Genomic DNA, 24,639 nt, shown 5'->3' with positions numbered 1-24,639 from the left:
GCAGGAGGAAGCACAGGGTGTCAAACTGATGTTATTTACTTGGCCACACAACAGGCAAATGCGGAGCTGGGAAAGGGCATTTCTTAGTCCAGGATCCTGCTTTCTCCATTACATTCACCACCTCCTTTGGGAGGATCAGGCTGAGGTGGTGGTTATTGGTACTGTGTCCCTTATCAGACTTTTTTTTTTTTGCTAAAATGTCAAATATTGCAGCATTTACAGTGGTGTTGCCTACAATCTCCTTTAGAACTTGTAGAATTTGAGACAGATTTCCTTCTGCTGGCGTTTTGATCCTCTACGGAGATGCACGTTATCTGGCAGAAATGTCATTAAATAACACAAAATGCTGCCCAACATTCATGAGCTTAGACTTGTAGAGTTTACCATGGATGAACTGAGATAAACTCAACCACGAGSCCCAGAGATCGCTTTGAACGTGGCACCACTGGAGACTGTAACTCTGTGATCTGCATCTGCTGGGTCTCCAGGTCTCTGCTCCCATTGGGGGAGGTTCAGTAAGAAAGGGCAGGTTAAGGCAAATGCCCAAAGAACCTACAGAAAAGGTCACCTAAAAAGGCAAAACTCTGTATTTCTTCTCATGCCTGTAGTACAGAAGATGCAATTTGGTTGAATGGGGAGCAGAAAGTGATTGATGAATTCAGGGTAACACGTGTGGTTTTAACACATTTTTTRTTAACACTTCTAAAAAGAGCAGTAAAATCTGTTTATGAAGAGGAAGGGTTTGGTTTAGATTGATCTGAAGGCTGATGCATCTGTTTTGTGAGGACTTGTGGCAGGCAGGACTGTTTGTTAAAACTGCCGTTCTGTTTTTTCCTCTTCTCCTGTCGTCTCCCAGCTCAGAGCTGCAGGATTTGCTTTGTGTCTGGTTCTGAGTATTGATCACAACTGCTTAGCTACAGTGTACTAATAAAATAAACTTGGATTATTGCTTTCATTTTTTATCAAAGTCTTAACTTGAAGATTAGTTTGCAGAACTGGCAAGAGTACCGTAACTGAGAAAGGAGTTATCAGCTTTTTAAAGTCAGTGTTGGACCTGATGGTTGGGAAATCCATTAGAATCTGTTATAATAATGAGCCTTTATGTTCTCGCACATAAAATACGTATAGAGCAAACAAACAAAAAATAGGTGTTTTTTGCATTAATCAWAGAGTCATGATACAGTGATTCTCCCATCCTCTCTCCCCAGAGCCAGGGTTGTGAGGACACTCCCGAGGAGTGCGGCACCAGGATTAACGAGCAGGCCAGTTACGCCGTGAATAAACTTCGCCAGCTGAATGACAAGCTGGAGTATAAGAAGCAGGCACTCAATTCCATATGTAATTCACCAAAACCCGACAAAAAGGTAGGACTTTTGTCTTCGGTCTGCACTTACTTATTTTTACTGTGTTTGTGTCATGTCCAGTCATTTCASGCCCTTTCTAGACAGGTCAACCTGTGCATCAATCAGGCATGTATTTAAAGAGAAATCAGATTCCTGGGCTGTTCTTTCCTTTCTGAAATGCCTTTTCTGCAAAACTCCTACAAAACACATAGTTAAATCCATAACTGGCTCCTAGCACCGTATAAGCCCTGCCAGTCGTGTGAGGGAAACTTGTTTCCAAACCACGTTGTGCAGTGTGTGATTATTGAAATTAAATGTGACTAGGTTCAATTAAAATGCTTCCATCTCTCCTAGAAATTATGCAGAAGATGGAGGGATTTTCTATTAACTTGTTGAGATCTTCATTATTTCCAGTGAATCTGTGGCAGCAGTGAACATAACGTTTAATTTAGAAAAAATAGAGCTAGCCTTGARCTTAAAAATTGGCACTACAGACAAAAAGTTGCAAGTACTGAGCAGCAGTGTGCGTGCCTGTGTAGCTGAGAGTTGGTCTCTGCTGTTTGTTTCTGCAGCTTTACAGCTTTATTTTTTTTCTCTGATAGTAGTATCTTTGATGCTTACTGAACACTTATTCATGCTTGTTAGCATGAATGTTAGCAGTTATATTCCCATGGATGCAGCACTTCCACATTCCCTTGAGTTCTGCAGAAAGAGCAAGTTTTTATACTGTGTTTATATCTCTACATTCCCTACCTAATTCTTTTTGGGGAAAAAGTCATGTCCCTTCTAGAGTAGTGTCATGCCCAACATTTTTTTGCTTCAATATTTTTTTTTCTTCAAAATGACTACATCTTGGAAGCTGAACAGTAAAATGCAACCGCCAGTGCTATGAAGTGTTGGTATTTGTTTTATAAACATAACAACTAGTCACTTTTGATGAAACTTTGAGAGTTATTTTGTGTTTATTCATTTTGCCCTGTTCTTGTAGGCCAGTTATAGCAATCAGAGCAAGCTGACTGCAAAGCAATCCATATRTTAAGCAGTAATTAAAAAAAAATCAATTCTAAGGTTAGACATGTGCTAGACCTTAGGAAGGTTAAGTATGTGTGTCTAATACTTAATCTTATCTGAAATACCTTTTTGCCATGAAGAAAAATAGTAGCATGTCTTTCTAATTTGTTTTTTATGTTAGCAYTGCAGGTTGACAATTTTATTATATACTCTAGAGGTCTATGAAAGATAGTGTAAATTCTCATTCCAGTAGAGTTCTCTTTTTCCAGTTCTCTTTTTCTCACTCTTCTTTTGTACCTTCTCCTATTTCTGCATATTTTCCCCAAAGACACCGGTAAACACKTTGCAAGATTTTTCTAAGCAATTGTAACTGATAAATTTTCCTCTKCAGATTGTTTCCAAGTTGAAGGATGAAATTACTTTGATGGAGAGAGAGCACAGCGACCTCCAGTTGCACATTGCCAGAACGGACTGGTGGTGTGAGAACCTGGGCATGTGGAAAGCCTGCATAGTGTCGGGAGAGGTAGGGATTTTCCCAGGGCTTTTGTCTTTTACGGAAGCTCACACTTCCAGTATGAAAACTGAAAATCCATATGTACTTATGATATACCTCTGTGGATGCTCTGCCTACTTCTGTGTTTACCTGAGGAAAAAAAACAACCTCTTGCAAATCCTTCTTCTTACACCAGTCTCTGCTGTAACACATAGACAAAAGTTCTTGTTCTCAGACTCCCTATTACAGAGTTGCAAAAAATACCAATATATGCCTGAACACATTTTGGCATTAGATGTAATAATGTGCTCTCTGAGCGAGGTGCTTTTCCTCAGCGAGCACACTCAGCAGTGCCTTGATGCATCCCTGTGCTGTGGAACTTGGGCACAGTTGTCTCTGCTCTGCCTGGAAGGTGCTGTGTTTGTGCCTGCTGCCCTTTGTATTATGACATTCAGTGTCACTATAGTTCAAGGCATTGGAATATCCAGACCTCGAGGAGGGTGCTTTAAATTTGTGAATAAGTCTCCAGATAAGTTGAATTTGTTCTCTTTTGTTTTCTTCTTTTTTTTTTTTTGTTTTTGATTTTTTGTTGTTGGTGGTGGTGGTGGTTTTGGTATTGGTTTATGCACAGGGAGACAGTTGTAAAATGAATTTGCTGTGGAAACTCAAGCTGTGCATTTGCTTGTTAACCAAAAAATAAAATCATGCTATTTGTTGAGAGRATTATAAGAATTCCTCATAAAGGCAACATGATGTAGTACCCCTAAAAACTGACAACTGAGAGGTTTATATGTAAAGACTGAAGTCTTCCATGCCAGACTTGAGTTCTTAAATTTGAAAAGGATTTGCAAGTTCTCATGTTTGGATTATTCTTCTATACATAGCATTATTTCCTTTTTTTTATACTCTAAATGTTATGAATGCCCATCTGCATGCTAAAGGTACRTGTCAGTGATAATAAATATCCATTCCAAGTTATAATGTAAAAAAAGGTTAGAAAAGCCGAGTGGAGACAACTGCCCACAGGAGCCGGCGGATGCTCRTGCTGAGCAGCCGCTGCCGGCTCGCGCTGGACCTCGTCTTGAGGACAAGGCCAGCAGTGTCTAATGGATTGTCTTCCTGTGCCGCTAAGTTGCGGATAGGTGTCCAAACTCGGGTTAAAGAGGGTAGTGGCTTTCCCAGAAATTCCCAGCCCTTCCGTGCCAGGTGCCTTGACCTACATTTTGGAGGCTTCTGTTGAGCGCCTCCTTTGCAGCAGTCTTGGCAGCGAGGGGAGCAGGGCACTTCCCCAAATAGCTGGCCCTGAAACCAGGCATATTTTCAGAAGCTCCGGCTGCTGCTTTGTATTCCAGAAGCCACCGCAGCTCCAGGAGGAAGTGTTTTGCAAGGAATAGTCTCCTTGTGCAGCTGGGCAACCGGGGAATGTGAAGACATTTTAATTGTACGTCTTCTACCATGATGCTGTAGCAGCTCTTCAAATTACCTGTCACTAGCTTGAAGTGCTCTCAGACTTTTATAAACTTCTCATAAGATGTGTCATCATTATGAATTTTAAACTTTCTTCTTTCCTTAATTAAATGTGGCAAATCTCCTTTAAAATTGTCTGAAAAGCTTAAAAATCATTTTCCTTGGAATGATAGAGTGAGAGACACATAGCGCAATTATCTTTGTGTTATTTTTATGTATATTAAGATTGGCATTTGAATTTTGCTTTGGCTCTCAGTTTTAGTCCTCCATAGATGTATTCAATGGCACCTCCACTAAAAGACTGGAAATATGCCTTTTAAAATGGCACCTCTCCTAACAGAGAACTAATGCTTAAAATCTGGACCCTGTTCTGAAAGATTATTTTAATCTTTCTTAAAGATTAAAATTCTTTCATAAAAATTAATAAGAAAATTGAAGTGTTTTATGTGTTTATGAACTCTTTCATAATCTTTTTTAGCAGTCTCCTTAAGATAAAYAAACAAAAACCTGTTGCCATTAAGACACAAATATGAAATTGTTGGTACCTTATGAAATGAGGAAATACAGTGGTCTCCCTGCTGGTTTCTGTTGTCCYAAGAAAATCATCTGATTTCCCCTTGCCGTAATTCTCCCATTTCAAAATGCAGTCAATCGCTGGCCCTTCCCAGGGCTGTTGTGCCTTAATTCATGGGTATCCTTGAAGATTGGGAGTTCCCTGGAAATAGCGGGGTTTGGGTGTGTGCAGAACAGGCTCCAACACCAAGGACAGAGAAGCAGCTCTTGGGCAGCCCCAGCTCCTGCACGAGGGCGGCCCCAGGGAAAACAGAGTAGGAATAAAGGGAGAACAGGCAAGAAAATGCAGAAAAGAGGAGAGCTGAAATACTGACAAGCAATCGGAGAGGTTCRGGATTTGCACCCTGAGACCCTTAAGGGTTTTGCTGAACGTGTAGCCATCAAACTGCAGGAAAATGTATGGGACAGTGACAGAGACTGATCCTGTGCATCAATCTCCTGGCACCCCAAATGTTCTGTGCTTTGTTTTCAAAATAATGCACCTTCTCTGGTTATGGTATAGTATGTTATGGTATGTTATATTTTTTAGGTTTTAGAAGAGAATGGAGAACAAGTGCCCTGCTACTCCGTCATGGTGAGTTTACAAGAAGCTGGTGGAGCTGAAGCTAAGAACTGGACAGTGCCCAGGAAGCTCAGCGAGTTCCAGAGCCTGCACCGCAAGCTCAGTGAGGTATGTGCCGTGCCCAGAGCGCGTCCACAGAACGGRTGGAACGTTAAAACTTAATATTACCAGCTCTTGGATCACTGTTTTGGCTTTTAGCCTTTTAGAGTTGGTTTTCTGACCATGTATTTCTGGCCTCTGCTTAATGGTTATAAGGTCTTGTGAATAGCTTTTTTTTATTATTATTATTTTTTTTCCATTTACTAATAGGTATTTTACTGACCCAGTGCCCAAGTTGTGTACAGGCAGTACTACTGCATGTGCTTGTTTTAAATACTAGATTTTGTCTCTGGCTTCAGAGGATGTGTCAAAAATGACAGCTCCCTCAGGAGGAGAGGGTTTCCTTTCCTTTCAGATCGCAGCARGCTTTCTGTCTGGGAAGGGGAGATAATGATGGTGTTCTGAAGGGAAAGGTTTTAGATATGTCAGCCCATAGTGGGTAGGGGAGGGTGTTTGCCAGGGTGCTCAGGGGCTGTGGGAGGGTGCAGAGGGTACAGAGCACCTCTTTCATTTCCATTTTGCTCTGGAAGCACTGCTGAGCGAGCTGTTCTTTCTCCYGCACAGTGTTTTCCATCATTAAAGAAAGTTCAGTTGCCTTCCCTCAGCAAGCTGCCCTTCAAATCTGTAGATCAGAAATTCATGGAGAAGTCCAAGAACCAGCTTAATAACTTTCTGCAGGTAAGAAAACGAAGACTGTGGAGTGAGTAATAACAAAAGTACTCAATTAAAAGCTAAACTATAGGTTCACCTCTTTTGTGGTGAAAAGATTCAAAGTGTTGAGAGCCTTTGGTGAGGAGCAGGTCAGTGGCACTGAGCTTGTTCCCCACAGAGCAGGTTTGCTGCATGGTCAGGGGCTTGTGTGGCTCTGCACAGYGCTCGGTCTGTGCCCATGTGGGGTGAAGGGAAAGGGACTTGTCCTCTGGTGACTGCAAACTAGGCTAATAGKGCTGAGACTTGTGCCCGTGTAATGGAGAGTGTGGTGTGATTACTGCTTTTAGGGCACACGGAGTCTCCGGGGGACAGCTTCATTATTTAATTTGTTTAAAGTAAAAGATACTCTTAGGAGCAAGTGTGGTTTTGCGTCTGAGGATGAGTTAGTCTTTGGTTAACACCAACAATTTACAAATGCAGAATATGKTTTTTTTTTTAATTGTAGGGCAACCGATATTCAATATGGCTGCTTTTTAAAATGGATTACTTAAATTACACATGCATTGGTGGATTCAGGCATTTAGTGGTTAGTAGCCCCTGGAGAGTAGAAAAGTTACAGCTAAGGGAAAAAGTAGTTGAAGATGCTCATCAGTAGGAAGGCATTGTGTTAGACCTCAGAGAGCTTTTATTCTTTYGCTAGTGGCTATAGTGGCTATAAAGAAGTCAGGAATATTTCTCTCAGGGGTAAAATAATTGCTCCTCTAGTATCTTTAAAAACTAGAGAGTGGCTGAACTGGAGCAGAGCACCTTAATTTTTGATATGAACTCTACTTACTTTTAAACTGTTAATAGGATTTCAAACTTTGACAGGTTGCCACCTCGTCGTGTCAAAAAGCATTCTCTAAAAAGAAATGCATTAAAATATATCTTGGTAATTGTGAATCTAATGTCTCTTTCTTTAGTACTGTCACTGCACTTCACCAAACACGTAAAATATAGGCGGCGAGTTTTGTGCCTTTCTTAGTTTTTCCTTCCTTTCTGTTCCTGACAGTGCTGTTTTCCCCTTGCTCCCTGCTGGCTGTATCCCTGTGGTTATCGAGGTTCTGAGTAAGAATGCTAAAATAAGCAAAAAAAGAGACCTCAAGAACAGGTTCTGCTCCCCGAGCAGCGAGCGCGCTGCAGACCTGCCGCGGGCAGAGACCCGGCCGAGGGACCCGTTCATCCCTCCGCGTCCCGGCCTGATGCSTCTTGTCCTTAGCCTCTAAGGTGTGATTGGGGTGATGTTTGTCATTGTCTTTCTGCCATAGAAATTGCTCTCTGATGACAGACTCTGTCAGAGTGAAGCACTTTATGCCTTCTTGAGCCCTTCCCCAGAGCACCTCAAAGTTGTTGATGTGCAAGGAAAGAAATCCTCCTTTTCGCTCTCCTCGTTTCTGGAACGACTTCCTGGAGACTTGTTTTCTCATCAAGAGGTAAGCGGTAGAGAAGTGTTCCCAGGTTCAATTACTTATCCAAACTAAGCAGGGGGAGCCACTACCCATTTGGACAGGTAAAAATAATKAATTCTTAGGAAGCTTCTCGTGGCAGGGAAGAGCTTTGTCCTTCCTAACGCCCAGCCAGTTTCTGCAGCAAAGCTCATTTTGGACAAACGTCTGCAAGCAGCACAGTGCCCCAGAGGGAATCTGGAAATAAAAGTGGGGCCTCCATAGTTGAACTGCTGGAGCATTTGCTATCAAGGCGTTAAAATACCATCAGTTAAAAGGTGGCAAAGAATAATTTGGTGACTAAAGTAGATGATTGGCTGAGAATATACAAAAATGCCATGGCATTCTGTTTTGTGAGGTTCATGTTGCAGATATGCAAGCTGTAAAGACCCCTCACCATTTTCTTTCTTTGGTTTATATGTTATGTAACTTGAGAAGGTCAGCGGTGAAATAATTTGATTATTRAATGCGTAGGTGCCTGGAGTGCATGGTCATTTTGCAAGATAAATGGGGTCTGGGAAATTTATACAGTTCCAGCCTAATAGGCAAAAAGTCTTGCCTCTCTTAGGAATAAACAARTCCTGTACATATGGTGCAATATATATATAATAAATTTATATATAGGATTAAATTTGTTATATAAATCTGTGATATATATATATATAAATGTACATATATAAATTGCACTGTATTTGTAGCTAAATACTGCATGCCTGTATTTTATTTCAGAATTGGCAGTATTTATTCAGTTCTTCTATTTATTTAATGTTTTCTACCCCTGAAATGACTGTTAGATGGCAGCAGTGTAAAGGATGGAAGTATGAAACTATTTTTATTTTGCTATTTAATTGAAAAGTATTCTTAAGGAGAAAAGCCAGACTGCATATGTAGATTGCATTATGTGAGGGCGTAGGAGGAGATAGTTAAGAAAAATGGGGAGAGGAAAGGAGAATGTAATGAGAGAGAATAAAGAAATGAAGAAGCAGAAATAAAGCAATTGGTGCTGAAAAAGTGAAGGAGCGGAACAAAAAAAGTAAATCCCTAGGAATGTGGAAATAGAGGAATCAAAAATAGTATTAAATTAAAACTTGAGTAAGAAGTTATTTTTTTCCTATATATAGGACCAGGAACTTCTTATTGGGCAGGTGTTGCTATGCCCAGCAGTTGGCAGTGCAGATGAAGATCGTCCTGCTTCACATTCTCCTTCCCTCTCCTCTCTCCTCCCCTTCTGTCCTCTCTGCAGCCTGAAATGTAAGATGAGTGACAGAGTAAAGGTGCAGAGAGCGCAGGGAGCTCTTTGACCCTCTGCATCAGTCTGGCAAAGGCTTGTCCCAGTTTAACAATAGAATGAAACAAAGGGAATAGAACTATGACTAGACCTGGGATCAGCTTTACCTCTGCTCAGGCACCCCTGCTTTTTAGTGTGAGCTGTAACTAGCTCAGACTTACCCAGTGGTAGTGTTTGAGATGGCTTATCAGGGCCCTTAAACTAGGGTTATGTTATTTGTTGTAAGATTATTAATGAAGTTAGTTATATTACATCGCCTACCACTATTTGTGTTCTTTATGTATGTAAAAAATCCTGTTTTATTCTGTATTTGGGACTTCATAGAAGAACGTGTTGTCTTGCTCCCTTTTCTTCCAAGTCTCATCTCGCCTTCTTCAAATACATGTTAGAGCAGCAATATTCCCCCTGGAGCTGCTTTCAGGATTACAGACTGCAGCAATTTCAGGCCTCTCTTATTTATGCAGCTCTTCCGAAAGAACTCTAACCTTAGAATATATTCCTTGCCTCTGAAGACCAAAAAACCAAGTGAGAGGAAAAACAGAATTGATACTGTGGAGAGGAGGGCATTTYAGATTTATGAAGTGTCAGTGGATAGATAGAAAATGCACCATGATGTAAGAATTTGTACTTCCCATTGCATTTTTTAAGTGAGTTAAGTTAACGTGGGTCTCGGGAGGAGACTCAGTTAGGGACCTTCTCTTGTTCTCTGACCCAGGCTCCCTTCTTTTGCCTGGCAGCTCCTGTGCTCTCTGCAGCAGGCACAGGATGCTCTATCCCCCCTGCTTGCAGCAGTCGTTAGTGTTTGGGGCAGGATCATCCAGGTTTCCTCATGAGAGATTCCTTTCCTTGGCTCTTTCCTTTTTTGTTCCTTATCTCGAGCAGCCCCAGTTTCTCCTCTTTTTTTTTTTCTACATTAGGCTATGTTTTATTTAGTCCTTAGGTTTTGCTTTAGATTTTTCCAATTCAGCCATTTTTTTTCTTGGAAATGTGGTGTATAAACTTGATTACACAGTGCTCCTGCTGGGTTTTACTATCCTGTGGATGGTAATTGTWATACATATATCATATGGAGCAGTGCTTCTGCTTAAGCATCATGCCATTGCCTTTGCCTTTTCCACRGCAGCATGGTCCTCAGATCCCTTTCTGCAGAATTAGCATCATCAATTGATTCATTTTCTGCACTTACACAGTGAATTATTGATGCTTTACAACTGTCCTTAGGAGTCTGCACCATGTGTGTTTTTTGAGATTATTGCTTCAACTTGGCTAAACATATAAAAATGTCATCTTGTGACCTGGCAGTTTCTTTGCTCCTCTCAAGCCTACAAATTCAGAAAGGTACCCAATGCAAAATGGTATGGTATCCATTAGGAAAAAAAGAAAATCATGAGTAATGAAAATACTGAAGGTATTGACATGGAGTTTGCTCTAGCCTCTGTTCTTGGAGTAAACTTGTTGATCAGTGTGTTTGCGTGGCGAGATTGGCAATGATTTGTGGCTTCTAAGGGAGCTGGAACCCGCTGGTTCCAGCTGGTCCGTGTCATACGGGTTCTTTCCCCTGCCCTTGGTCACAGCTTCTCCCACCATGGGGAAGTTTTAAGATCCGGCTGCCCATGCGGCTGCGAGGGCAGGGAGCCCCGGAGTGTTCGGGAACACTCGGAACAGGCCGCCGTGAGCGGCCCTGCCGCCTCCAGCAGCTGCTCAGGGCTCCTGCTCTCTTCCCAGGAGGAAACGGAAGAGGACAGCGACCTGTCGGACTACGGAGACGAGGTGGATGGGAAAAGGGACTCTCTCGCGGAGCCCTGCTTCATGCTCATCGGGGAGATCTTCGAGCTGCGAGGAAGTAAGCTGTAAATTCGCGTGCTTGTCACCGGGGTTTGCTAGCCCAGAGACCGCAGGCGTGCGGTAATTCGGAGTTACTGGCTTTTGGTTTTTCAATAAAACATGGAAGTAAAAATGCAGGTGATARGGGACAGAGTTTGCACGCTGTTTTTTGTTTTGCTTTTTTCATCAAATTCTTTTTTTTTTTTTTTTTTCAAGAGGAGGCAAGTAGCAGTGCGTGTTTTCTGAAAATAGGCCGCATATGAAAAAGAGTGAATTATGATAAAAGAGAAAGTAGACTGCTTTACCATAGAACATGTCACTGGCAAATCAATGTGATTCTGGTGTCCATTTTAAATCCGTTACATAGGTGTTTTAGTTCTGTAATTTGTGTTAGGGRAAAGATGCTGGAACATCTGGCAGTACCAGATTTCTTTTTTTTTCTTTTCCTACGTGTATCATGGTTGTGAAGACAGCTATTTTTGTATCTTTTTGAAGGTGCAGTCACACATAGTGTTATATAAAATTATCTACAGAGCAACTCTTCTAAAATGTAGCCAAGAGTGGCAGGTGTATCCCCTAAATAAAGGATTTTCTTCTACTAAGGGTAAACAGGATGAAAAAAAGATTAATCAGATCTCAGATGCACTCAGATTTCTGTTTCCTCTAATTGTCATTACAAGCASACTGGTTTGTTCGATTGGAAATGTTTTCAGAACTTTAATGTTGCTGTCGTGTATATGACATATTAGTAGGAAAAAAAAGGGTTGAATTTTGTGTGTGGTTTGGAGCTTGTTTGTTTYTACTAGTGTGAAGCAGGTAGTTGTGCAGTTTACTAAACTTGAAATATTCTTAATCATAGAATACTCYAGTATAAACTACAGACAAGTAATATGGATTTTTCTTTTGGCTGTGATCGGAGTGTCCCTGAAGTAATTAAATACCTGATCTTCATTTGTCATTTCTGTCCCTTTTCATTGTTCTAGTGTTTAAATGGGTCAGAAAAACATTGATTGCACTAGTCCAAGTCACTTTTGGAAGAACCATCAACAAGTAAGTAGCTGTTTGCCTTAATTCTGAACCTGAATYGCTGTTCTATGGATAAAAGACTGAGAGTAGGATTGTTATCACCAATGCAGACATTCCATTGTATTCAATCATCTGCCCTTGTTCTCCGCCRCCCTATTTACCAATGTTATGTCCATCAGTGCAGGTTCAACTTGATTTATCTTTCTCCTTAATCTGTTCTACAGTCCCCAGACCAACTTTTTCTCCCYACATGGCTTTTCTTTTTGAAAGAGCAAATATATTTAATGGGAGACAGAATTATAAAAAGAGGGGTTTGATTTTTTTTTTTAAATGAAGCAGCTCTGCATATTTGATAATTTGCTGTCTTGTTTTTCTAAACAAGTTGGCTCTGCATGGCTTTTATTAGTGTGCTTTATTTTTCAGTCCCATGAAGATTTTTCTGAGATCTGAAATGATATTTCTGTTTTGGATTACTTGTTTCACGTTAAAATATTTCTCCAAAATGACTGAAATAATWGTTTTTATTTTGTAAAAACACTACACCTGAAACTTGTGTGTGTGACAGAGTAATGAATTTTCATAGAARCGTTTATTTCTGTGTCATTTGAAGATATATCTGCCAAATGAGGCATGGGTGAAGTAAGTGTTCATGCTTGTACATACCCTTCAAGTGAAAAATCTTCTATTTTAATGGTCAAGAAGATTTTTGGATATAAGCCTTCTGCTAGATGCAAAGACCTGTAGTAAATCCCTTGATGCAGTAGTGCAGGTAACTGTTGCAAACACATCATTTCCTGCGATTCTGCCACCAATACAGACACTCTCATGCATCATCTAGTGATGTTTTGTATATGAAATTCTGTGAATCTGAGATTCCGCTACTATATTCACAAAGGAACCCTGAGAATTCAGTGAAATGTGTCATTTTTGCTTTGGGGTAACAGGGGGACTGTTACTGAGGTAGTGCAGAAATCTGACGGCGGAACAGGCTGTTCTTTTGTCCATTCAGTGGCGAAGTTTGCACGTGCCAGCRCTGCTTGTAACAGCTGCTCGGGGAGGTTGCGAAGCGCCAAACTGCAGCAGAAGGGCTGCAAACTCTTGCCGCAGACTCCCGATGAGCGGCTGGTCTCTGACGTGTTTCCAGTGGACAGGACGGTTGGTTTGCACCCTGCAGACAAGTAGCATGAGAGATAGACCGGAGAGAGGCACATGCTGTGTGCATAGAAGGGCTGGTTGCTGGGGAGCGTGGGGCTTCTGTGCTGCATGAGCCTTTACGTTTGCACGGAAGGGTTTCTGCTGTCCTGTGGCGTAGCCGCAGCCTCCTGCTGCTCCTGGCTGGGCTCCTCGGCCCTTCGCGCTGAGGGTTGAGGGCAGGCGGCCACAGCAGGGGCTGCAGCCTCTTGTTACYGCCCTGCTGCGGCTGTGGGGGAATCTAACTGCCCTGTTATCAGAACTCTGATTTCCCCCACACGCTCAATCCTTCATCCCTTGAAATTCTAGTGATTTACCCACTACCTTGAAATGCAGGCTCCTCCACACCTCAGTCAGGTATGCAGAGGCACCCAGAGCTGAATTAGATTTGCCTGAAWTTTCCCCTGCTTCTAGGAGAAGCAGTCTGTGTAAAACCTGCCAGACAAGCTCTGATGTGCTCCCTTTTGACGCTTACCTACAGGCAAATCCGCGACACCGTGCACTGGATGTTCAGTGAACCAATGCTTGTGTACTACATCGGGGTGTTCCGAGATGCTTTTTGGCCAAACGGMAAGTTAGCACCACCCTCAGCAGCCAAAACTGAAGAGCAAAGTCAGGAGACAAAGCAGAGAGCACAGCAAAAACTACTTGAAAACATTCCAGGTGAGAACATTTTCATTTTTCTGCATAATCACAGACTTTTCTAGCAGGGAAGCTCATTAGCCAGATATTGTTCTGCTGCATCTTAGCTGTTTCCTATAGAATTTTAAATTCTGCTCATTTGCATAAATAAGTGTAATGTTGGTCATACCTTTACCCCTCCTGCCTGCAGCTGGTAAAGGTCATGGGCTCATGTACAGGAAGAGCTGGCAGAGTATTTCTGTAAGTATTGCTCACCAAGGAGCCTAAGATGAGACTAAAAGTCTGCTCTCACCTGCTTAACTAGGTTGTTGTTTCCCACGGTTGTTGTGAAAGGAGGAGAAATGTTTAGGACRAAGCTTTTATGCAGTGAAGCTTTGACTGTGCCCAAAGTCAGTGCTGAAGCATTAGATCCCTGTTTCTTCTCCACTGAAATTTAATCCAAGCTGTAAATAATTCACTTAGTCGCTTGTCCACTTAATTGTGACACTGTTTGCTGTGAAGACTGAGAGTAAATTAGAATGCTGAATCTGTACTAACTGCTGTAGGAGGTTTAAGTGACTGGTTTAATAATATATGAGACAATAGTAAAACATATGTCCCATTTTTCTGGATGTTTGTATGCTGCTATGGAATTCAGAATCCTGGAGAATAAACATCTCTCTAAATCTGTCCCAAATTACCCATGTGTTGTAAATACCTTGTTGTACAGAGACTATGCATCTTCTCACCCTCCACCATTAAGTACACAGGTTTTGTTTCTCCTTTGTATGTATTTATTTGCTGGATATTTTGCCCAGGCTGAGTGAATCACTTCAAACCAATGTCCCATTTGTTGCAGATACTCTGCAGAGTCTTGTTGGACAACAAAATGCCCGCCACGGTGTAGTCAAAGTATTCAATGCATTGCAAGAAAGGAAGGCAAACAAGCATCTACTCTACGTAAGTAATTGGAAAGATACCCTTTAATTTTATATTAAAATTAAAGCACTAATTGCTGAGCTCTACTTGCTCAGTAGAAAAACCTGGGTGTGTTTCTGCAAATCTATATCAGCATATTGTTCTAGGTTTGCATATAACTTTTAGTATTAAAAACAAACCAAAAAAAAAAGAGCATGAACTTGATTCATATTGATTAAATGCATAAGGATGTTTAAAATACAATATTGCTTTTGTCTAAAAGAGATCCTCAATATATGCAACAGTGCTGACCTCACAGGGTGCATACTAATTTTAGCAGGGTGCCAGGTAATTTTAGGATGGGGTAAAAAAAAAAAAAAAAAAAAAAAAAGCTGTCCCAAGAAGGATGCACCAAGTGACTGACTCCATGTGCTTCTGTTATCTTGTTTTAAGCATGCCAGAAAGGAAGAACATCTCATTAGGCATCTGTATTCATCTTCATCTTTTCTGCTTTTCAGGTCTTGCTGGAATTGCTGCTAATTGAACTGTGTCCTGAGCTAAGAGCTCATATAGAGCAGCTTAATGCCACTTAGGTTTGACTCTCCACACGTGGACCACTAGAGAAATGTCTATGTGCAATAATAGACATGAAACTTATTTTCCTCTTTTCCATAGAGGGCTGAGGACTATGATTATTTTTAGTTTTTTTTCTCTTACTTTTTTTGTGAAGTAAACAGACTTGAAAAGATCTGATGCTGTAGTAGGGTAGATAAAACAATGCTGTATAGTTGCCAATTTTTATTTAAATGGTTCTATTTGACTACTCTTCTGTTTCAAATATAGACTGAAAAATAAATGTTCATATAAGCTGAAAGAAAATAGCAGAAACTATTTTAAACATTTATGGGAAAAAAAAAAGGTTTTGCTTATAGTGGTAAACTAATGAATGTTGTACAGTTCTAATCTCCTCACTGAGGATCTCAGCATTCCTTTATTCTTGTGTTTTGAAAAAGTCTTGTTGTGCAATACTACATGTAAAGCTATTGTGAAAATTTTATCAATTTTGTTTTTACCAAAGATTTCCCATATGTTGAAGCATTTGTAAGCAATAAATAACAAAACTGGATTTCCGTACTTGATAATGAGGCTGTACTAACTACTAATGAATGTGTTTGACAGCCCTTGTTTCTTAAAGAACACTTTCATTACTCTTAAATCTGCATCCAAACTGTGTGCTGTGAACAGACGTGTTGCAACAGGGGGCCTGCACTAAGYGTCAGTTCAGAGATCAGTTCTCACAAACTGCTTCTCTGAACAATCAAGTAGACATTTAATTAAGCCATTCTGACTGCACCCCTGATATTACTCGGGGCTCTTTTATTCAGATAACCCAATTTGGACCAGTCTTCAAATATTTCCCGTGTTTTATGCAAAGGAAGGGAAAAAAAGGTTCAGTGTTTTTTAAGTTGCATAAAAATACGTAAATATGGTCAGAATGGACATCTAAATCAAATATCATCCAAAATCCGTAGGTGACATTCATTACTTTTTAAATTGCAGCTGAGACTGGATATGGCTCAGGTTGCAGAAATACAATCCACAKGCTGTTTTGAAATGCAGATTATTAGTAGCAGCTAGCCCTTCTCTTGCAGTACAGCCATGACCTTTTCATGTCACAGTAAAGTGCAAAGAAGCTAGCCAAATTCTCCTACACATATGAAGCAAATACAGAGATTGGGGTAAGTATGGCAGTCAGTAAAATTTATTACTTGYTAATTGAAGTATCTTATGATAAAAGATTGAGATGTTGCTCAGACATGTACAATCCTGACCCAAAATCCTTCAATTATTTCTAAAATAAACAGCTAGCATAAGTGCAGTATAAAGGGCTGAGGAGAACAAGCCTAAGGCAGAGGCTGAATTCCCTAATGATTCCATACTGAGTGTTTTTTTCTTTTTATAGTTTTTTCTTTAAGAAAACTTTCTAAAGTTTTCTTATTCTTTAGATCGGATTTTTCAGTATTATAAGTTGGCATGGTTTGAACCTTTAGGCTTTGAATCTGCAATATAAAGATAAAAATAAATAAATAAATGTTAGGACACTAGTAGATGCAGTAGAAAAGCATGTGTGGAAAAAAAATGTATGTACTACTAGCAAAGATGGCATTTAAAGATGGCATTTGCCATAAAGCCAAGCCACGATGGAGAATGGGCTGTACATGAAAACTAGACACGTAGAGTTTCAAGCATTTCAAAGGAAGTATACTTAATATTTAAATATTTTAAAAAGCAGAAAATGAAATAATTATTTGTATTTGGTTTCACTTTATCAAGCCAGTGCTTCATTAAGAAAACACAGGGATTCAGTTGCAGTTAAGTGTCCTTAGTATAACTAAGTTAACTGCAACTGAATCCCTGTGTTATACTATTTTTAAAAGTCCRCCTTTGCTACATCTGAGTTTAAGTGAGACTGTGACCTCTTTGCCTTTTGTAAATAAAATACTGCCAAATTGTTTTAAGTAGTAATTTATAGACGGTTGAAAAGCAAGCAGTAAATGATGATCAGTCTGTAACTGTTCAAGATTAAAGATGGATTAGTGTAGGAAACTTGTTTATACACCAGCCATAACTAAAGGAGACACTAAATTCTCCCAAGATTAGCTTTCAGTTCAAGGTCAGAAGCGACAGCAGGATCCAGAAGGCATGCCTTGAAAACAAAGAACAGGGAGTTCTGGTTTATAGCTAAACTGCAAAATTTTGTTGTCAATGCAACACCAACAAGGTCTTCTAATTTGTAAGCTTTGTTGATGGTATCCAAAATCATCAACTTCTTGAAACGTTATAGACTTAGTATATTCCACTTTGAATTTCTGATTCTSATGTCCCATAGGACTCAGTACGAGTGCTGCTTAAATTGGCACCTTCATTGTAGTGTTAGGCTTTGCTTTTATTTATTTCTTTATTACTGTCACTGTTTGTTGTTAGGGTAGGTGACACCACAGCCAAAGGGGSATCTGCTTGAGGGATTGGCTCAGCTTTGCTCATTGCCATCCATTCCAGGACCCTCTGGGACACCTGGCTTCCATTCCTTGCCTCTCTGAGAACTGAGTGGGCCTAAGAGGGGTTACTTTAACAAAGCAACATTTTCATTTTACCCCTTTGAAATGGGTATAATTGTGCAAGCAATGTTGAAGTTACCTTCCAAGTACAAAATTCCAAAGAAACTGAACATCTCTGTACCTCTTGTCTTATACTTGTTCTGAAGTTACCACTTCAGATAGTTTTCTTGTGTATTTGGTCTGTCTGTTCGCTAGTGTTGGCATCAGCTGACAAGACCACAGTCCAGTCTGCCATCCCTTTTCATGGTAAGGGGTTACTGACATTCCTAGGCAAGTCCTAGATCTCCTGCCAGTGAGGAATTCCTCAAGCTGTTATTTAACTTTGGGTTATTCTAGGGTAGGCAGAAAAAAATGGGGAAAGTGTTGGGGGCACATGGAAACRATGCAGTCCTAAGGTACCTCCTCCATTCCTTAAGGCATAGACTAAGCCTGTTGGCTCCTGTGGTCCTAAAATCCCAGAAAGGGATTTTAGGGAAGGGAATTCCTTTCCTTCCCTGACCTCCTCTTTCTGTCTTTTGTGTTTTAATTTTCTTCTGTGAAAAGTKTTAAAGTGTATGTATGCATCCAGACACTCAGCTGCTCTGCTAGGCCTCTTTCTATCAGAGCTTTCCCCAAGTAAGCCACAGAAGTTGTTGGTTGATACATGACTGTTTACAGAGTTCTCCATTTATTTGTATTTCAGCAAGCTGGACACTGAAGTAGCTTATTTACAGAAACAATTGATCTCTACATACAAACAGAGATCACAGAGCATCTTTGAAGCATGAACCCTGTCTTACTGCTTCTCTTAGCAGAAGTAACACACCTTGGCTGCCTTTAAACATTACTAATAGTGTTGAGTAGAATTGTCCTCTAGAAGCCATTATTATCTTCTTCCTCAAGCAACTTTGGTTTAAACTTTGGTTTAAAGCACTTTGGTGCTTTAGAAAAGTGACCTCATTTTGTCTGTCAGTAGTTCCCTAACTATYGGTGCTAATACAAACATAAGTGAGAGAGTTATGAGCAACTTCAGCATTAAAAAAGGCTGTGGTTGCCAGAATAAAAACACGTACTCTGACCTGAAGTGAGATTTGTTGAGGGAGTGGGAGGAGGAAAGGGTGTGTGTGTGTGTGAGAGAGAGAGAGAGAGAGTGAGAGAGTTATGAGCAACTTCAGCATTAAAAAAGGCTGTGGTTGCCAGAATAAAAACACGTACTCTGACCTGAAGTGAGATTTGTTGAGGGAGTGGGAGGAGGAAAGGGTGTGTGTGTGTGTGTGTGTGTGTGTGAGAGAGAGAGAGAGAGAGAGAGAGAGAGAAATAAAAATAGATAATGATGGCTTCTAGCTTCCTTTTCAGTGCGAGGGAAGGATAAAAACCAAAGCAATTGGGGATAACTGTCATCCATGGAGTGACTTGTTAACATTCAAGATAATTCAGCTCAGCTCTTTGCTGTGATAATTGCTGTGGGACGTTTCTGATTTGGCCACATGCTTTGTTTGCTTACACAAGTGAGCCAACAGTGTCCTTCAAGACTATTTTTAGTCATTTTTGGATGGTCTTTTTTTTCACTGTATTCCTGCACAGATTAACATAATGTACAAGCACTTAATGTAACCATACAACAAAGTCTAAAGACTCCAACCCAAGGCATTACACAGTCTCATAAGCTATCGGTTAGTTTGTAAAGAGTTTCCCTGCTTACCCTAGAATAGTATTTTTTAGCAGCAGCTTCATCTTGGTGTATGCCTAGGCCAAGCTGGAGACATCTAGCAAAGTAGAAAGCAGCCATAGCCGCCCCTTTGGCTATGTACGTGGGAAGACAATCAGTTATCTTTGCTACTACAGCAATGTTAACATTTTCCGGAATCCTGTTACAGAATTTACAGCATTGGTTAGGAAAAAGAAATTCAAATATCAATTTAAGTCAGGTATACAAATAGAGATATTATTAATGTAARTTCCATATCACTTAAAATATATGAATGATAATATACTTTTCCAAGAAAATACAGGTATCCAAAATAAACTGATAAACTATTTGACATCCTGAAGAGGATTCTTCAATACTGGATTTTAAATTATTTGATATCACAATATTTAAGCTTTAATTTAAGCTCAAATCATTAGCTTTTACAGTTATTTTCATTACATTTGTACTAGTTACAAAGTTWCTAGTTATATTTTTCACACTAATACCTTCTATTAAAATTAAAAGGTATGCACATATCCAAATATACGTATGTATGCTGAAGAAAGGCAAAGCTTTCGTTTCATAGGCAGTGGCATAGTCTGGTTAACAGACTGAAGTCTTCAACAGTTGCTGTCCAGGTTTGGTGGGTTGCAACAGAATTGTGCTGCTTATCAACTGCAGAACTGTCACCAGCGTTGCAAGAGCAAGAGCATTAACTTAATTATTTCCATATAAGTTACAGAGAATTATAATAAAAGTAAAGCAAAATTAACTTCACCTTTTGGCTATTGATACAGCTGTTGAGTAGAATTTTCTGTTGTAATAATATTCCACAAGATGGCCTTGAGCATAGACATTTCCACGTTCTGCCGCTTTCTTCAAACACTCCAAGCCTGCATTAATGTTTTGAGGAGCACCTTGTCCATAGAGATACATGACACCCAGCGCTCCTTGGGATTCCAGATTTCCATTGAGACACGCTTCCGAGTGCCAGAAAAAGGCCTAAACAGGAGGTACAAAGTTGTCCTGTATGTATCTCAAGTAGCATTTTGCATTACCTGAGTAGCAGGTAAACTGGGGCTCACAAGGCTCTGATGGTTTAAGCAGGCTTACCTTTTCCACATCTTTTAGAGCTGACAGAGAGTAAAGCAGCCCTAAAGTACTCTGGGCCTTTACACTTGCTTTTGGATTGCCATCATCGGCAGCAATAAGCCACAGTCTAACAGGACAGAGACAAAGGAAGYTTAAGGGGCACAGCAGCTCAAGATCTTAAACTCATCAGGAAAATTACTGGCTGTAATTACCTTTCAGCCTCTTCAGTTGACTGCTTAACACCACATCCTTCATAATAAGCTCTACCAAGATTGTAGGCAGCTGCAAACTTCAAGTGTTTAGCGTCTGGGGAATCAGAGTTGATTATTTTCTTCATGTATTCCACTCCCTTTTCCTAAAATTTAGAATTTTTCAGCATTACATTCATACTGGGAAAAGGACAAAAGAAAGAATCTGGTAAGTTACATAAGACAGGCATTTTTTCACCTCTTAACCCCCTCTGGACAGTATGTGTGTATATCAGAGTGTCAATGCAGTGCTTTAATTTTAATTGCCTCTGCAGTGTTTTAATTTTCCTGAACTCTTATCTTTGACTTTTATTTTTATCTAAACTGTAGCTGCGTCTGACATTTTGTCTAACAGATTACATGTATATTTGTTCATTTGATATGACTAAAATTGAACTTTCATTCTCAAGTAAATCTTCTGAATTTAAAAAAAACAGTAGCTAACTTTACAGCTGAAGTTGTGAAAAAACATGACTCATCCTCCAATTCCATTAACATAATGGACTGCAGCATCAAGAAATACAGGGTTAGACATGGCATGCAGGTCTCAATTCTTTCTTTCCTTCTCAGTGCTGCAGCCCAAACTTCTGTGCTCATCATGCACTTTAAGGTTATGTTTGATTGCATATCAAGAGATTCCTCCCTCAAAGTAGAGCAAAACTGTACCAGGCCAACCCAAAGAGGAAGAGATATGGGAGGAGGTGATTTAAGAACTGATGGAAGGGTATCTGGCATCGAATGATTGAAAAACAACATATATATATATATATATATATAGTACTTAAAAGTATGGTTTATGCTCAATACTTAGTTACAAATACTATACAAAATAAAACAGAGATAAAACTGAGAACACATATTTCAGAGCGGTGAGCTGGTCAAACAGTTCCCACCTGGCGACCCTAGATTATTAAGAAATACTTTTCAATGGCTTGAAGGCTTATAATACTGGTGTCCAAAATCCTGTATTTTATTCCAATATGTTAGAGAGAAAATAAAAAACCACTCTCCCCCTGTGAATAACTGTGAATGATTTACAGGACATTTAAGCTGCAGGATCACATTTAAGCTGTGATCCTGCTTGTTTCAACCCTTCCCTCCTGAAAAGCACCACTGAAGTCATCAGATTGCCAGGTTGATGCTACGATCCATCTTCAGAAACCTAGTAAGAAACCTAGTAAAAGAAAGCTGTTCCTTTGGTTGTTCAAGTGGCACTACACGATTTACCAAGCGAATTGGTTAAACCGACCTTTTTGTGCTTTTTGGGATGGTAATATCAATGACAAGACCAGGGAGGGGAGCTTATRAAGAGAACATCTCTTGGCAAACCTCTACACTGACTTAACAACTGGAGAATTACATCAACAATGCTACGACAGCTACCAACTGTTGTAAAATTAAGAGAAATTGAAGCAAGTATCACCGGCACAGAATTCACAACAATCAATCACATTTTTTTACTGCTCTACTGCTCTTTCCTTTTGCAAGAAAAAGTATAGTTCTTCAGTTGTCCAGTTTAAAAACACTGCTGCCAACCATTGGCAGAAGCAAAATAATCTTTCACATTTATGTTTAGAATCTGAAAAAATGTCTTTAAATCTGTAACATTGTTACATGCAAGTTAGCACGAGCAGTTCTACAGGCAAGGTTTCTGTACTTCTACAAAGGCAGTGTCGTATTCATCTGCAAGTCAACCCTTACTCCTCGGGCCTGTTGTTCAGGCCCTAGCAGTTCACAGGTATTTTACACTTTTAAATATGATCACTGCTTGATTTCTATTTTTATAATTGTATTTGTTTGCATTTCTTATTAAAAAGCAATGTATGAATAGATCCTTTTAACAAATGACATAGGTACCATTGCAATCGAAGTACCATCAAACCCTTAGACTTATTTTAAAAAACAAGTTACTATAAGTATATATTAAACATACTGAATCTATTTTATTATAGCTAATTTTGAGAACATTTTCAGCCTACAGCACTCCCTTTAATGGTGCTTTGTACAAACAGAAGGAACCTCTCTACTTCATGAAACTAATCATAAATCAATAATGACCCATGTGCTTTAAAATACAATTGTTAAGCTTACAAAGAAGCTCTTAGAAATTATAAAGTACTAGAAGAAAAGTAAAACACATATAGCTAGATTACCCACCGGGTCTTCTTTTGTGCCTAGTCCATCATAATGCATCACCCCAAGCTGATACATAGCTTGAAAATCCGTATCCTTGACTCTTTCAAATTGCCTTAGTGCTTCCTCATACCAGCCCTGAAAAAGACACAACAAGCAAGGAGATACCCTGAGCGAGCCCAGCACCTCCTGCAGCTGCATCTCTAGTAGGGATCCTCRGTTAGAACTTCAGACTGAAACATTTCCTTGGGAATGAAGAATATCAGATTGCAAATACAAAAGTGAGAGAAGAGCMAAAGTGTTTGTTCTTACTCTGGGATAGGGTAAGGCAATAACAACAAGAATGTTTAACAGGATTAAAGCACTTAGTGTGCTTAGTGTGTTTCTTTATAAAATCCTTAAAACAAAGTGTTTAGTGCACAGACTCGACCTTGAAGCCAGCAGATGTCCTGATAACCTTTCCCTCCACTGCAATGCTATCACTGTTAGCTAAGGTGTTTGTCTAGCTCACATGCCCCATCTTGTAGGATATACCTTAATTTGGGTGAACTTTAAGGATTGTTTTATGGACAAMGATTAAACTCAAGTGTTTGAAAAGCTTTTGAACCCAGCAGTTGGYCCCTTGTGTCTTTATGGGTATAAATTCAAACACAGGAAGTTCCATCTCCATGTGAGAAAGAACAACTTTCTTGTGAGGGTGACAGAGCCCTGGCACAGGCTGCCCAGGGGGGCTGTGGAGTCTCCTTCTCTGGAGATSTTCCATATCTGCCTGGATGCCACCCTGTGCCACGTGCTATGGGTGTCCCTSGTAGAGCAGGGGGGTTGGACTAGGTGATCTCTAGGGGTCCCTAGTCCATAATTCTGTTTCTTAGGAAGGCACCACCTACAGCAGCAGAGGTACCTGGGCCATGTTCTACAGTCCTCACATTGGTGGCTGGTAAGTGGCAATGAGTCAGCAGCTGCTTCACATGAAATGCCACCCCCCCCCCTTTTTTTTAATCAAAAAAGAGGGAAGGTGCCTGATTAGGAGAACCACTTCTGCTTTCTTTAGTGCATCTTAACTAAGTCAACACCCCAAGATCTGCCTTTGTTATCTTCTTACAGCTTTTTTTTTTTTTTTTTCCAATCAGTGTTTCTTGTTCAAAAATATATTTAGGGGAGAGATCTGATGATTTTCATTTGCATACACACATGCAATCTCTTTGCTTTTTTTTTTCCTCCACTGAATCTATACTGAAAATTGTCAGCTTTACAATATTTAAAAAAAAAACAAACAAAAACACCACCATGACCTCTTCGTAGTACAGCTGTCCCTTTAGGAAATACGCCGCGGGGTCTCCGTCTTCGATTCTCTTCGCCAAGAGCTCCTCCGCTCGGGCGAGCAGAGCGGCATGGCCGCGGCTCTCTGCTTAAAAACAAGCGGATCCTCCTTCACCCTCCGCGGGCCGCGAGCGGCGGCGCCACCGTCGCCGCCCGGCGCCTACCTGGCAGCCGCTCGCTCTGCAGCTCCATGGCGGGCAGCGACCTCCCCGCCGCGCCCCGCGCCCGCCATGGGCCGCTCGCCGCCGCTTGTTGCTGAGGGAACCATTATGCGGCCCCTGCTGGCGGCGGGTGGCGGTTGGCCGGTGACGGTTGGCGGGTAACGGTCGGCGGGCGGCGGTTGCTCCGCGCCGCTCGGAATCACCCCAGAGSCCCGTGCCCGCTTTGTGGGCGTCGTTTGGCTTCAAGGGCGCGTTGTGGAGGGAGGGCGCCCGCCGGCACCTTCTCTTAATTGCGGGTCCTCTCGCAAGTTAAGCGTGAAAACCAAAAATACTCTCGCTGAACGGG

General features: G+C 40.6%; 2 protein-coding genes across 3 annotated transcripts in view; one reads left to right on the top strand and one right to left on the bottom strand.

Annotated features, from left to right (window-relative positions):
• SNX25 (sorting nexin 25) overlaps positions 1-15,809 on the top strand; it is a 58,457-nt gene extending 42,648 nt beyond the window's left edge. For both annotated transcript variants that reach the window (XM_026033497.1, XM_026033498.1), the window contains 10 exons: positions 1,209-1,364; positions 2,746-2,877; positions 5,417-5,557; positions 6,113-6,226; positions 7,507-7,671; positions 10,697-10,814; positions 11,779-11,845; positions 13,494-13,675; positions 14,493-14,593; positions 15,070-15,809. In XM_026033497.1, coding sequence (XP_025889282.1) covers positions 1,209-1,364; positions 2,746-2,877; positions 5,417-5,557; positions 6,113-6,226; positions 7,507-7,671; positions 10,697-10,814; positions 11,779-11,845; positions 13,494-13,675; positions 14,493-14,593; positions 15,070-15,144 — 1,251 coding nt within the window. In that variant the 3' untranslated portion in view covers positions 15,145-15,809. The remainder of the gene's footprint in view (positions 1-1,208; positions 1,365-2,745; positions 2,878-5,416; positions 5,558-6,112; positions 6,227-7,506; positions 7,672-10,696; positions 10,815-11,778; positions 11,846-13,493; positions 13,676-14,492; positions 14,594-15,069) is intronic.
• A 1,383-nt stretch (positions 15,810-17,192) lies between these two features.
• On the bottom strand, positions 17,193-23,016 carry LRP2BP (LRP2 binding protein). The gene is made up of 6 exons (XM_026033496.1): positions 22,837-23,016; positions 20,644-20,786; positions 20,453-20,558; positions 20,118-20,341; positions 19,352-19,517; positions 17,193-17,258 (listed from the first exon to the last, which is right to left on the bottom strand). The coding sequence occupies exons 1-6, from the start codon at positions 23,011-23,013 to the stop codon at positions 17,193-17,195; spliced, it is 882 nt and encodes a 293-aa protein (XP_025889281.1). The 5' UTR covers positions 23,014-23,016.
• Between the last annotated feature and the right edge of the window lie 1,623 nt (positions 23,017-24,639).

The sequence above is a fragment of the Nothoprocta perdicaria genome, unplaced genomic scaffold (genome assembly GCF_003342845.1).
Source record: "Nothoprocta perdicaria isolate Ctin4 unplaced genomic scaffold, notPer1 scaffold_13, whole genome shotgun sequence".
Taxonomy (NCBI): Eukaryota; Metazoa; Chordata; class Aves; order Tinamiformes; family Tinamidae; genus Nothoprocta; species Nothoprocta perdicaria.
The sequence above is the reverse complement of the archived record's forward strand: the minus strand, read 5'-3'. Positions and strand labels throughout refer to the sequence as shown.